The following is a 16,046-nucleotide window of genomic DNA, read 5'->3' as shown; positions in this document are numbered from 1 at the left end:
TTAAATCAAGACAAATCAATCTGATTCCTTATTGACTATGGAGAAACGTGGCTTCTTTGTCGGCAATGGGCTTTCGACCTCTTCTTCTCCGTATATTTGACCGAGTCTTCCTTCCTTGTTTTCCCCGAAGAACTCCGGTAAGGCGGGTAAGTTTAGGTCAAAGTCAAAGTCAAAGTCGGGGGCGCGGTGGCTTTGGACCAGAGCGCCGCCGTCTGATGACGTCACCCCACTGACGCTGACGCTAGCGCTACCTGTCTTGCTATTGTTGTTGCCTCCTTCGTAGTGGCAGCGTTTGTGGCCTCCCAAGGCTTGGCCTGTAGGGAAACTCTTGTGGCAGATGGAGCACTCGTGAGACCTACCGCTACCGTTAGTCCCGCTGGTGGTGGTTGTTGTTGTTGTTGATGGATTATCAACGTTGATGGTGGTAGCAGCCGCATCGGCGGAGGGTTTGCGGTGGCTGGCTTTATGCCCACCCAGAGCTTGATAAGAATTGAAAGCCTTGCCGCAAACGCTGCACTTGTAAGACAACTTCAAAGTCGGCGGCGGCGGTGATGAAGAGGAAGGCTGAAGACGATCACGATCACCGGCAGAGCGGCCGCGAGCGAGCATGATGAGACAGAGAGCGAGGTACTCTTCTTCGGCGGTGGGTTGGATTTCAGCAGCCTCAACGTCGGCAGGAGACTCGCTGCGTGGGCGTTTAGAACGTTTTCCCTTCTTCCAGGACTCGATGTAGCTGTTGTCGACGTCGTCGTATTTGTTGGTGAAAGGGGTAGCCATGGTAGGAGAATTCAGAGCTTCGAGAGCCATGTATGAATTGTGTGTAATTGTGGGAGAGTAAGTGGAAATGGAAGGGGATGTGTGTTTATATAGGAGGGAGGTGATAGCTAACGAGTGAAGTGGGTCAACTACGAGGAATGGGGTACCCTTTAGATTCTTCCACACCTTTTGTACGACTGCTTCCAAGTCAATTCAATGCTACTCCTATTCATAATTAACCATTTACAACTGGTAAACCAAGCTTTGTGCTTATTTGCGTGTTCACCACGACTCCTTTGGTCCAAATCTCATCCCATTTTGGCATACATCTAGAACTACTCAATTTCTTCATTATTTATCAACTCAGTTGGTAGAGCACAAGGTTTTTAATCTTGAGGTCGTGGGATCGAGTCTCATGGAGGGCATTTCATAATTTGGAGGTCTCCTATGAAAGTTGTTCTCAACCTAGTGTTGGGAGCAGCCTACTATCTTACCTCCCCTTACCCCATTACATGGAACAAGGGACAGTCATTTCAGTTTCATTCTTTCATAATATTAAAATTTAAATCTATTCAAATGGGTTTAACATTTTATATCACTAAATCTAACTCCTAATAAATTAGTTTCTCCATTTATGCCAAAATTATAAGATTAGAATATGTAACTATTGAGTTAAAGTTAAACTAATTTTACATTATTCTTTTTTATATTTTCATACATAGTGAAATGAAATAAATTCCAAAAAATGGGATACTTTTTGTAACTCTAAAACTGTTTGCATTGTCAGTGAAGAAAATGCTTTTGCCGCAGCATCTGTTCTTTCTTTCACTATTAAAAAAATTATAAAACAAAAACAAAAAATAGTTTCCAATTCCACCAGTATTTCTCAATGACTGCAGGTACTAGCCAAACAAAGAAGTTGTTAGAAAAAGCCAAAAATATACAGAAAAATCAGTTCAGGTGACGTGTTGAAACGTAACTGGTTGAGGGAAACATCAGTATCTTTTTTGTCATGAAAATGTGCTAGATTTTGGTAGTTCATCGCTGGTTGGCCTATAGAAAGATAGAAAGAAATTTCAATTTATTGGCCACGTGTGCAACTGGAACAGAGGCATTACCAGTGTTACCCCTTTTGAAATTTCAATTTATTCACAAATAACGAAGAAATTTCTAATCTCTAAAACAGACTTTACAAGTGTTGTAGAAAAAAAATAAGATTGTGATAATTTTAGATGATTTATTCATTCTGATTTTAAATAGAGGATTATGATTGATAATTTTAAACACGTGGTAAAGAATATATGAGTTGAAAAAGGATGACAAAATTAGCTTTTTTTCTCTTTAAATTTATGTAATAATTTATATGATATCTCTTAGCATTATGTTAGGTCTCAAATAATAATAGTTAGTTCTAAGTTAATAAAGTAAATTGATATAGTATCAAATAATATATTTAACTCTAATAAGTCATATAAAGAATAATAATGCAAGAGACTTGAGCAATTAGGAGATATGAAAATTCGAAAGCTTTTAAAATTTTTGAAGACTTCAATAAACTGAAGAGTGACAACAGAGATAGTAGATGGAAGGATTGATTTGTTAAAGATGAAAGTATTGAGGGTATTTACGTAAAATCACAGTGGAGTGGAGCTCTGAGTAGGAAGAGTGCAGTAGTAGAAGAGAGTGGGGGGAAAACAGAAGTTTAACAGAGCGCGAAACCGACAAGCAATACGGCACGCAACGCGCTTTGATTAGGCGGGAGACTTACACGTGGAACGCTTTCGGGTCTCCTTTTTGAACAACTTTCAGGTGGTGAATACTACGTATCCTCACACCACCTAACCGACTGCTAATCGATCCTTCGTTGTGAATAAAAAGATTCCCACATCATACCGTCCATTTATTGGGAGTCTCCGCCATGGGGCCACGTGGCATCTCCATCCACCCGACACTCAACCAATAAAAGGTGGGCGATTGTAGTGGCTGTGAAGTGTGTTGGCAATGGCTTTAGGTTAACGTACGAGTTTGGCCGTGATTTGGACACGTGTCCGTAATGATAAAAACTTAATTGCACCTTTTTTTACCATGCCTCCATGACGCTTCTTGGACCGATCTGGAAACAAAGTATTTGAGTTTCAAACGTTGGGATGCGCTGTTGGAAAAGTCTTATCATAATTTGGCCTTATCAAAGCTCAGAAATGTTAATGTTTACCAATAAGATTAGTTACGAAAACAGATGTAATAAAATAAGATATTTCCTTAATGCTAATGTAACTGATAAATATATATAGTATAAGATATTTCCATGTAGACATGTCGTAGCTTGCAATGGGATTTACGGCCAATTGGATGAGCATAAAACAATAGGCAAAAAGAAAACCAAACAGGTAAACTGAACTGTTGATACTTCTTATAGTCTTCAGTTAAGCCAGCTGATGTGTCAAACTATCAGAATTAAGGCATTATTGCCATTGTGGGCCGTAACATCCCCATAATATGGATTATTATAGATAATATATATTCAGAATTTTTTATTTTATTAACAATATATTTTATAGATGTAATTATTTGAATCTAAGACTTTTATGAGAAAAATATTTTTTTATTTAGATTAGTTATGAATCATAAAACCCTAAAATTATCAATTGATCCAAATTGATTCAATTTGTATATTTTGAAAACTAATATTAATAGTCTTTTTAATAATAAAAAATAATTTAAATTTAAAATATCAAAATATTCAAATTACTCGAGTAATTTAAGCGTGGGGGATGTGTTAAAAGTAAAAAGTGATGAGATCACCCATCACATAATCACTGGCAATGAATAAATATGGTTGCATGTGAAAGCTTACAAGGGAAGGGTTTGATGGGTCAACGTGGGGGTTGGGGTTTATCTTCGTGGTAATGAGATGGAAGGTTAGGATCCAAAGACTTGGCCGACAACTAGTTTGTTTAATGGGGTTTAGTTTGACTAATCCCATTGCATACTGCACATGAATGACGAACACCGAGTCGTCAAAGTCTACTCGGACCACATGAAGGAAGTTTCATCTAAAGGCAATCGCGGCTGCTATATGATGAAAAAGTTAACGACATTTCAAGCAATTCGGTGATCACGGGTACAATACGATGCAAACAATTATGCCTTTTTTTACTAAATTAGGAGCATGGTTTTCAGAATCGGATCGGTCATCGAACCGGTCGTGCTACTTGTTCATTGGTTCAACCGATCAGACCGGTCGAAAGAACCGGACGACGTCATAATTATTTAAAAAATTAAATAAAAATGCTAAAAACATTTAACAAAAACTAAAAACATCTCCACAACTATAATACTTAAATACAACACCAAAATTTCATCATTCATTACTTGATTTACTTCTAATAAAAATCTCCAAACATTATGCATTAAAACCAAAACAAAAATTGATTAACCTTCAAAATAAAAGTCGAAATATCCTAGAAATAAGAATAAAGAAAACTAAAAAGCTCAAAACGAAAAGACCGGAAACGAAAAGGCGAAAAACAGTTTTTTTTAACTTTTTATGGATGGTCGATTCTTAGCGGATCATTCCGGGTCCGGTTCGATCGGTTCACAGTCGGTTCAACGGTTCCTTGCGGTTCACTAATAGCGGTTTAATCGGAGTAGAATGAACCGAACCAGACAGCAGTTTCCGGTTGAACCGGCCGATCCGGTCCGATTTTCAAAACCTTGATTATGAGTTGTTATGTTAAATATAATTTTGGAAAAAAAATAATGAATTGTGTTAGTATTCTAATTTTATTTATGAAAATTTTAATGTACTAAAGGCATTTTTAACTTTAACCGGTAACAATTCTTTAACTACTGAGGTCACTCAATGGATTAATCAAATTCTTTTTAATTATTTCGGTTTTATTTTGAAATTTCAATATCAATTTAAATCAAAGAATTTAGGAGAAGAGATTGCAGACGTGGCATTTGAAAACAATATATGTACAAATGAAAACAGAAGTGGAAAGGGATGAGTAGCCTATGATTCAAAGAGATTAAGGGGGAATTCATTGGTGTATTTGTGTATATGAAAAAAAAATCACACCCTTAAGTTAATAATATTTATGTATATGATTATCGAAACAAATCACATGTCTCAAATATATATATTAACAATTATTTAAGTTAATAATATTTATGTATATGATTAACGAAACATACTCACCAATTAGCTTAAGAAATCAAAAATATGATTTTGAATACCTTTTTATTCATTTTTAATTGTCAATAGGTTACGTGATTTGGCAGATTCACCGCTTTAAAGCCAAATAAAAATTGAAACAGACAAATCTAGGGCCAGTCTATCATGATTCAGCAAATCCCTTAACATAGAAGTGGACTCTCCTGAACAACACAGTTAATACTTTGATTAATAAACTAATATTCATGTCAACAAAAGATTATGCTTTAATTATAATTTAATTATATATTTGGTCTCTAAACTTGTTATTTTCTGGGGTTGTTTCATTTTTAGCTTTTCTGCTTTACGTCTTTTATGTGCTTTTGTTTACTTTTCAAGCTTATTTTTTCCCTTTGTATTTGGGGGTAATCGCCTGTTTTCTTTCCTTTTCTAAACTACATGTGTTTGGGTTAACTATACGATGGATCACTTATGTTTATGTTTTGTTCACATTTTTTCATTGATTTCAAAAAATATAATATATGATCACTTTCGTTTTTATCTAACTAAGATATGATCACTTTTATTTCTATTTGATTAAGATGTGGTCTCCACGTGTTTAACTTGTGTTAACTAGGTGACTTGGTATTTTGATATAATTACACATTTGGTCCATGTTATTTATATATTCTCTCAATTTAGTCTTACTTTTAATAAATTATATATTTTATTGTAAAATATATTTATGTTAAAATATATATTTTATGTTAAAATATTTTGAACTTAGGATAAGAATAAAAATATATTTAATAATTTAAAGTAATAATATAATATATTTACTGAATTAATATAAAATGTAAACTTTGAAAAGTTAAAATAATAATAAAATATATTTTTAAAAGTTTAGAAAAGAATAAAATATATATTTAATAATTTAAAGTAATAATATAATATATTTAATAAATTAATATAAAATATATATACTTTAAATAGTTAAAATAATAATAAAATATATTTTTAATAGTTTAGATAAGAATAAAATATATATTTTTAAATTAAAATTAAAATAAATTATTTTTAAATTAAGTTAATAATAAAATATTTTTGATAAATTAATATAAAAATATTTCTTAGTTTAATGTAAATAACAGAAACCAAATGTATGATTATACCAAATATTTCACGATAGTTATCTCTTGACGACTACATCTTAATTGAATAAAGAAAGAAGTGATCATATACTATAAGTGATCAAATATGGAGTAGGTTCTCTTTGTAAATTTTTACCATCTCAGGTTCGTAGGAGTAGTTTGTTCAGCTAAGCAGTGCCATCATCATGGAGTCCCATCCTCGTCTATCAGGGTATAATACTGAATTCTCTTGTCTGGATGATGTATCCATGTAGACATCATGGAGTTGGTCATCGTAGTGCGTTTTGTTGTAAAATGTTTTCAGATTAATGTTTTCGTTTTAAGTTAACACTGGATATAGACGAATCTCCACTTTTGAAATTAATATTTAAAATAAGTCATTTTGTATGCACCATTTTCTTTTAAAACAATTTGTTTAACGTTGAAGGAAATATATTATAGTTATAAATAATGGATCTATCGGGGCATTAGTGTGTGACACTTTAAGCCCGAATGAGTTTAGGGTGTCACACGTTCATCATCCTAATCAAATAAAGATTGATTATCACAAAGCAACAAGGTTAAATCTGTTGTGTTTGATGTGGGATGATGGTGATGATGTATTTAAGGATTAAATTGATATGATTTTTTAAATTATGATGAGTTAAGTTTATTGAATTATTTTAATTTTATATTAAATTGATAAAGTTTTAAAGACTAAAATTATTAAGAAACTGGATCACATCATTATTTTTAATAGAGAAAATAACCTCAGTGACCAAAAATGACTTATAATATATGATTTTAACAAACTTTTTTTGGATTTGACAAAATGACCAACAAAATCGTAATGCGAAATAAAAATCGCAACGCGATCTCCAGAATCGCAAATCAGTTCCCAGAATCGCAACGCGATTATGAATAATCGCAATGCGATAGTACAAATTCGCATTGCGATTTTCCATAATCGCAACGCGAACATATAAATCGCAACGCGATACTGACTATCGCAACGAGTATCCGTAAAATTGCAACGCGTATCCGTAAATCGCAACGAGAATACGTAAAATCGCAACGCGTATCCGTAAATCGCAACGAGAATACGTAAATCGCAACGCGAAAATCGCAACGAGAATATGTAAATCACAATGCGTATCAGTAAATCGCAATGCGAATACGTAAATCGCAATGCGAATACGTAAATCGCAATGCGTATCCGTAAATCGCAATACGATTTTTAAAGCGCCATTATAATCGCTACGCGTATTTTATTTTCAAATTCCAAACACGAATATTAATTATCGGAACACTGAACCGTCCACAGTATATCCCGTAATTGCAACTCATAACCTAAAACCTAAAAAAAATCACAACTCAGTCTCATCTCCATCTCTCACTCTCTACGGCGAAATCCGTCCCCATCTCCGGCGAAATCCCTCACAACCATTCACGGTCAGAAATCCCTCACAATCATTCAAAAATGGAAAATCAACCTCCGAGGGTTAGTTTTTTTAATTATTTTTATTTTGAAAATTTTGCATTATTTTAGGTTTTTCATATTGAAATTGATGATAAGTTTTCTTATTAAATTCATTCGATTGCTGCCAATACTGCTAAACTGTTGAGTCTTTAACCCTGTGAAGTTAATATTTGTCTTTGTTTTGTCTTTTGGTTGAAGTAATGCAATCCATTAAAGTTTCAATTTGCAGAAGAAGAATAGTTTCTAAATTTAAAATCGCAACATGAAAATGAAAATCGCAACAGGAAAATGACTATCGCAACGAGCGAAATGAAAATCGCAACGAGAGAATCGCAACGAGATAATCGCAACGCGAAACCAAAATCGTATTGCGATTTTCATTTCGCGTTGCGATTTTAATTTCGCGTTGTGATTCTCTCGTTGCGATTTTCATTTCGCGTTGCGATTCTCTCGTTACGATAGTCATTTCCGCGTTGCGATTTTCATTCTCTCGTTGCGATTTTCATTCCAACCAAAAGACAAAACAGTGTTGCAAATTTTAGTTTCAAGAATAAACTACTACTCTTTATATTTATTGTTTTTGGTATATCTTCACAGTGTAGTTTTTGGTATATCTAACTTTGTATGTTTATTATTTTTGTAGAATTTTTTTTCGGCTTCATTGACATTAAAGAATAAAGTTAGCTTAGCCACTACAATTGCTTCGAAGCTTTCACCTACACAAAGACAATTGTTTGAAGAAACCTGCTTCGGGCCATGGCTGAGAGTACAACATCCGGGTGGAGATGCTAATTTGACCCATTTGTGGCTTCAGACCATGACTAGCGATCTACCCGACAGTATACAACATGGTGAGGAAGAGATATGGTTTCATTTTCCACCGGCATATACTTGTTTTGGGCAGAAGGAGTTCTGCTTAATCACTGGTCTACGATTCGAACACGATGATGTAGGCCGGTACACTCGTCATATCACCCGCCCATCATGGTTATCCCGGGTTTTTCCTGATGAGACAATAGAGAAGCCGAACTTACACGTCAACGACCTGAAGAAATTGTTTAATAAGAAAGATGGTTTTACTCGGATAAATGACGTCGATGTTGTCCGAGTATGCCTTCTAGTACTTTTGTATGCCGGCTTTTTAGGCAGAGAGGCCAGACAACCTATTCTTCAGGAGCTAATATTATTGGTAGAGGACCTAAATGCATGGAATCTGTTTCCGTGGGGTTCATATATATGGAAAGCTACCTGGACTAAGTTGTCGGCTGCCTTTGATGACCGTAAAAGTTTGCGTGGCGATGGGTCGAAATACACTTTGTCAGGCTTTGTTTGGGCCTTTAAGGTAAGATTTTCTATATAATGTTTTCAAAATTATAATTAATTATTTAACAATTACTAATGTTTGTTATTATATTGTTTGTAGATTTGGATATTCGAGGCTTTCCCCAGCATGCAGACATATGCATTAAAAACTTCAAATGATATTCCTAGGGCTATTTCCTGGAAGAGGAAACGTCTGTTGGATTGGGAAGACTTAATACCATATGCGACAATAAATAATGTAAGTTAACACAAATACTATCATATATAAACAAGTTATTAATAGTAGACGTTTAACTTTGTTTGAGTTTTTATATTTTTAGGAGGCCAACACTCCATTACAGAGACTGACACCCACAGAGGCTGAGCTTGCCACTGATTGGTGGCAAGCTAGTCAGCGTTTTTTTGATGGCACGAATGATGAGCAACCTCTACTTTCTCCACTTCGAGAGCCATCACCTCACCCAGAGCAATCACCTGATCGACCCGACTATACACCTCTACAACGAGAGCCATCACCTATCCCATCACATCATCGAGCCTCTTCTCCACCATCACCTCATGATAGGCGACCGGCAAAGATGCCACTACTTCTATCTCCCTGTTCTTCACCTCCACCTCCACGGGATGAGTCAAGGGAGTTACGTGATGAGGTCAATGCCTTGCGTGAGGAGATCGGTACTCTACGCGATAACGATGGTGCATGGCGTGTGGAGGTGTCTAGTTTACGTAGTGAGGTTGCCGCTCTACGTGAGATGATAGTATCGTTGCAGAATGAGGTTCATACTCTACGCAACGAGGTAAGTTTAAGATTTTCCATATTTAACTTGATGATAAATTTACTCGTAATTTTACTTAGATTAACCATTTCACTTAGATTGCTTAGTAAATTTATTCGGTTGCTGCCAATACTACTAAACTGTTTATTCTTTAACACTGTGAAGTTAGTATTTGTCTTTGTTTTCACTGTTTAAATATCATGTCTGTTTATTTACTGATTTTTGTATTTAATTATTTAGCGGCCCGATAAGGTGGATGCCTTACATCGGGTTTTTCTTGCATGACAGAGTTCACGCATCAGACGGCGTGCACGTGCTATTAAGTCTCCGTACACCCCAATAGTGCAAAGACACCGCAAGAAGAAGCCCGACTCGCCTGTCATCCCTCAAGAGTCCACTCCTATCGTTGAAGAGGCCCCTATCATTCCTCGAGAGTCTCCTCCCACCGTTCAAGAGGCCACTGTCATCGTTGAAGAGGTCCCTCCCACCATTCAAGAGCCCGATTCACATGGCGTCATATGTAAGATTCTTGAGAAACCCTCTGACGTGCCGGACATGATGGATAAGAGTTGGCTCTCGTATGAGTTACTGGCCAGTACCATTCTGGTATATGAAGTGGAGAGGAGACAACTACCGGACACAATTCTAGATAACACCCTTTGGGCTAAGACCGCAGTTGATTTTTATCTACATGAGTGGAGCCAGGGGTGTTTCACTTACATATGCAAGCTCAACGATGATATCTATTTATTGCTTGATCGGTCTTAGTGAGGCGTATTATTAGGGGTCGAAGACAATGGCTATTTCGATGGAGGGGTAAGTCTTATATTTTTCTTATATTTCAATTTGATTATTTTTTTTTAAATTTATGTAAGTCACTAATATATGTATTTTTTTGTAAAACAGCATATCGATGTGTGGGTGTCACGTCTTCTAATAATTAGGAAACTTAAGAAAAATAAAAGAAATACACGATATACAATTATGCCGACGTCTTTTAACGCCGTTCACTTGAAGAATCAACGAGATGAATCATTTGCGTTGGGCAATGGACAAGCTAAACTTTATCCTGCATGGTGGGAGGTCGATAAGGTTAGTATTTATTTTAGATTAAGTTTAAAGGTATTTATAAATAAGTGCGAAATGAATGAATTATTACTTATGATTGCAGGTGTTTATCCCTGTTTTGGAAAGTAAACATTGGATTCTCGTCGAGCTTCAGCTCCCATCCCTTAAGGCAATAGTATATGACAGCATGATAAATTACATATCATTGGCTGATTTAAGAGATATTATTAAGGGATGGATCTCTCATTTGGCTAAATTCTTGGATGCGATAAATTATTGGACTCGTTCTGGAAACAATAAGCCAAAGAAGCTCAATATTACAGTTAGCAGAGACGAGACCGCACCATAACAAACGAAAGAAGCCAGAGGGGATTGTGGTCCTCTCGTATGCATGTGCTTGGAGCGTTTGACGACAGGAAGTACATATTTTGTACCTCCCACCGATAGAGATAGAGGTGCAGTAGGCTTGTGGTTTCGGCATTTTATGGCTAGAGCGATATATGCGAGACGCTGCCTACCTGCATCCGCGTTATGAAAGTGTCCATAAACAATTGGTAAGTTTATAGGCTTTTGGTTTGAAAATGTTTGGTTTAGTACCTAGAATTCAATAATTTGCTGTTTGTAGGTTTTAGATGTGTAGAAAATGTTGTTTGAGCAAATGTTTGGTTTCTGCAGGTTAATCTCAGAAGTGAGCTGCGTGAAAATGATGTATGGCTGCAAAAGTTGATTCAATAGTAGATGAGGAAATAAGAATTATTGCTTATTTTTTTATTGTTTAATTGATTTGTAAAAGATGATTTGTAAAAGTTGATTTGTTTAATTGATGTGAACATAATTCTTATTTGTTCTTGTTTAATTGATTGAAATGTAATGGTTGATTTTGTTGATTTCAATCTGCATTATGTTGAAGGAAAAAATGACTATCGCAATGCAAAATGAAAATCGCAACGAGAGAATCGCAATGCGAAATTAAAATCGCAACGACAAAATCGCAACGCGAAACTAAATTCGCGTTGCGATTTTCATTTCGCATTGCGATTCCCTCGTTGCGATTTTCATTTCGCATTGCGATTCTCTCGTTGCGATTTTCATTTCACATTGCGATAGTCATTTCCACGTTGCGATTTTCACGTTGCGATTTTCATTTCGCGTTGCGATAGTAATTTCCACGTTGCGATAGACATTAAGATGATTGCGAACGTCATTTCCGTGTTGCGATAGTCAAATGAATGCCTAATAAAGTGATAACAACTGAACAGATCATAGCAATTTTCAAACTCAAGTTACTAATACATGCCTAACTGAAAATATTAAAAGTTCACACATAAAATCCACATAATACAACGTTTGCATTTAAAAATCACCTAAGTTAACAGTCCCAAAAGGTGAAGCCGGTTGTGATTGGGATTTTAAAGATGATTGCGATTTTGATTGCCTTTTGCTTGACACCATATGAGCTTTGGATTTTGATGAGGATCCATATTTTGGTAGAGGAAAAGATGATTGTGATGGCACTGGTGATCCACATGTCAACCTTGTATGACCACTTTCCTTGCACCGACTACATGTCGATCTCTTCTTCTCTTCACCCTTAGACGGTATACGATCGTGACTTTTTGGCCGGCCAGGTAGTCTTCTGTCCATGGCTGGTGGTAAAACTGTTTGTAAGTCATCTGATATGTCCCACTCAGAAGGATGTGGAATAGGGTAGACAATCTCGCCATAAGTCTGTCGATATACTTCTGTAGTGTAGCAATCCATAGCTTATGCGCTTGAATCATCTTGGTTTAGATGAAGAGAAACTTTTATAACATAGCCACACGGATAACCAGATGTTTGTCATTTCATACAACTACACGTCTTTGCATTTAGATCGACAAGCCCATTTAAGTTATTATCCAGTACTTCAAACAAAGTGTTTGAACATGGTTCAACTCTCCATGACGTTGACTTCACAACACGTTTCGTTATCTTTTTTTCTGTCCATGGTGTAACACGATGTTCCTGTAAATTTAAATAAATAATACTTAGTAAAATATATGATAAGTTACGAATTTAAAGAAATAATACCTGCATGGTTTCTTTTCTTGTAGTACCACTGTTGAATAGAGGCTCGAAAAAACTCCATTAACATAGTAATGGGTAATTTCCGGAAATGACGACTTAGAGCGTTGATTGATTCTACACTATTAGACGTCATGAAACCATATCTTGCTCCAGGTTGATGTACTCTTGACCATCTTTCAAATCCGACATCTTCTAGTGTTTGAGCACACTGAGACAAAACACGTCTTAAACAATTTATATGCTTATTAAAATCCACTTCCCGATAAGCTTTTACAGCCGTCCAGTATGTCCATTTGTGATTTTTTATACCAGCAGACCTTGATTTTAGATTTCTATACAAATAAACACCACAAAGTCCATGAAAAGCATCTGGGAAACACCTTCTAACAGCGTTGTCATGAGTTTGCCCTATCGGATATGATTGTCAGATTGCTAATAGGACCTATGCAATCCCTAAGATGCCCCATAAACCATGTCCATGAATCAGAGGTTTCAGATTTGCCAACCCCGTAAGCTATTGGCAGTATCCCATTGTTAGCATTAGGGATGGCAAACGGGTGGGTCGGGTGCGGATACCCCCTCCCCCATCCCCATACCCACCTAATATTTTTAATCTACCACCCGCCCACCACCCATGATGGGTAAAAATTTTCAAATCCACACCTGCCCACGCGGGTACATTCTCAAATCCATCCCCACACCCACTACCCACTGGAGACGTACCCGCCTAGACCCGCCTGACAACAAACTTAAGTTATACATAAGAAACAAACATAAAACAAACACATCTATTAAGAAACATAATAAAATAAACCAATGATTATCTGAGTTAAGTGTTAATATAGATCTTAAAGTACATAAAACATCATAATAAAATACATAATTAAAGTCTAGAAACATAAATGACAAACACATAATGTTTTTGTTCTTTGGCACAACATTCTAAAATTTCAAGCAATACTTGTGACATCTGATACTCCAGTATTACAATCATCATTCTCATAAAACACCATAATAAAACACCAATATTGCAATATATTCGGTTGAAATTTGAATTTGAAAAAGTCAGTTTCAATGGCGTTAAAAATGGAGGTTTGAGAAGCTCAAGTGAAACACTTAATTCTATTCAGTGGTGTTAAAAATAGAGATTTGAGAAGCAACGATCTGACTCTGTTAGCAAAAAACGTGGGTGCTCAGTCATAAGATACTGATTTGTAGAACATTAAGAAATTAAGCTTAAAACAAACATTAAGATGAATCTAAAAATAATTAAAATCAGTACGAGCAAATAAAAATTAAACTCTTAAAACGAAATGCAAAGGAGCTTAAAACGAAATGACTACGGAATTGACTCTTACAAAAATTAAATTTCAAGTAAAAAGGGAAAAAAGATACCTGAATAAGCTGGAGAGTGAAGACAAGAGGTTTGAAACAAAAAAATTTATGCATAAACTTATCCCTAATATTTGGTTAAATTACAAGTTATATCTTATACAATATTAGGATTTATAAATTAGTCTCTTAAAATTACACCTAAATTCATAATGGTCCAAAATTTAATGGATATTTAGTTGGGCGGGCGGATGTGGGGTGGGTGGATGCAGTGCAGGCGGATGAGGGGCGGGTGGATGCGGTGCGGATGCGGGGCGGGTAAGGTCTCAAACCCATTACCCGCCCACTACCCGCGACGAGTACCACTTTTTAAATCCACACCCGCCCACTACCCACTAAAATTATACCCATCCCCGCCCCAATTGGAGCGGGTGCGGTACGGAATCCACAAAATTGTACCCACTTGCCATCCCTAGTTAGCATCCATGGTTACTGCTAATAAGTTTACTCCAAGGTATCGACCTTTTAAATGTGCTCCGTCAACTATAATAACTGGGCGCATGCAATTAATAAACGAACGAATCTACAAAATCATATACACAAGAAATATAATCATTTAAATGTGAAATGCATGTAACTAACAAAAATGAGTAAACAAAATTATATTGATTTACTAACCGCAGCACCAATGGCGATAAACAGCAACTCAAAGTGTCCATCTCTATCTGTTTTGATATGAGTTACCGACCAAGGATTTTTCAGCTTTAAATTGTGACAATAAGCCGGCAGTTGGGCAAACGATGCTTCTGGCGACCCCTCAACAATTCCAAGGCATAACATTTGGCTCTCCAAGCTTGAGAATATGAGATACTAATCTTGAACCGAGTATTCATGTCAGTCATAATTTCATGTCCCCGATATACCCTACCATTCAAAAACATTAACTCAGCCAGAAAACCACCCAACACCTTTTTGTTTGCCAGTCTATGGTGAGGAAAAACTTGGGTTCTTGAACATGTATGTTTATCAATAAAAGTCCTAACTTGAAACATTTCGCAATCTTTTATCCTCTTTGCAATCGTACGCCACATACAGTTTTTGTCAATCATACACCTTGTTTCGAAACGATCTTTGCTTGATTTATTAACTTTTAGTTGATAGCCATCTTCCACACATTTCGTATACAAAGCTATCTTCAAGTCTTCCTTTGTATCAAAACAATCATCTTTCTTGATACGAATAATTGTTGTGTAACAATCAACTACTATCTTTACCAACTCTTCTTCCGGTATCTGAAGTAATTCTGGCATATTCCAGTTATACTCCCGTGGTATTTTCTTCGGGGACTTTTCTTTGGGGATTTATTCTTCTTCTTTTTCTTCTTCAGTGTTATATGAATTACAGAATAGATGTTCAACATGTTCATTTACAGTCGTAACTTCCTCCTCATTATCATCAACAACATCTTCCTCGGCAACGGCTGTTTCATCATCAAAATTCGGGTATTGACCAATATCAAAATCATTACACGCAGGGTCTGTTTCTTCTTCTGAAAAATCATCAAAATCCGAGTATTGACCAAGATCAAAGTCCGGGTATTGACCAAGATCAAATTTCGAATACTGACTAGTACTCACAATTTTTTCTGTTGGCTCATCATCGTCTAACTGGTCAATACGAAAACTGGAATTTGGTGCTGAAAGTTGATTAGGATTTGGATTAGGGAAAGGTTGTGGGTTTTGAGATTGTGTTTGGTATTGGAAATGTGGTGAAACAATATTTGCTTGGTGATGAAATTATGGTGGAACCATTAAATTTTGAGCACCATAAACTGGGTTAAAAAACTTAGTTGATTACTACCCGCTACTGACCCAACTTCACTACTTCTAGGTTCAACAACATACAATGTAACATCATCACTTGAAACACTAATGTAAGCAATGAATCGTTCAACATCT

General features: G+C 35.9%; 1 protein-coding gene across 1 annotated transcript; it reads right to left on the bottom strand.

Annotated features, from left to right (window-relative positions):
- On the bottom strand, window positions 1-16,046 carry LOC120120602 (zinc finger protein ZAT10-like). The gene is made up of 3 exons (XM_039140203.1): window positions 16,043-16,046; window positions 13,642-13,646; window positions 1-808 (listed from the first exon to the last, which is right to left on the bottom strand). Exon 3 carries the CDS (start codon window positions 805-807, stop codon window positions 16-18), a length of 792 nt encoding a protein of 263 aa, XP_038996134.1. The 5' UTR covers window position 808; window positions 13,642-13,646; window positions 16,043-16,046; the 3' UTR covers window positions 1-15.

Source organism: Hibiscus syriacus, unplaced genomic scaffold, assembly GCF_006381635.1.
Source record: "Hibiscus syriacus cultivar Baekdansim isolate YM2019G1 unplaced genomic scaffold, ASM638163v2 tig00110342_pilon, whole genome shotgun sequence".
NCBI lineage: Eukaryota > Viridiplantae > Streptophyta > Magnoliopsida > Malvales > Malvaceae > Hibiscus > Hibiscus syriacus.
This window is presented reverse-complemented; position numbering and strand designations above follow the sequence as displayed.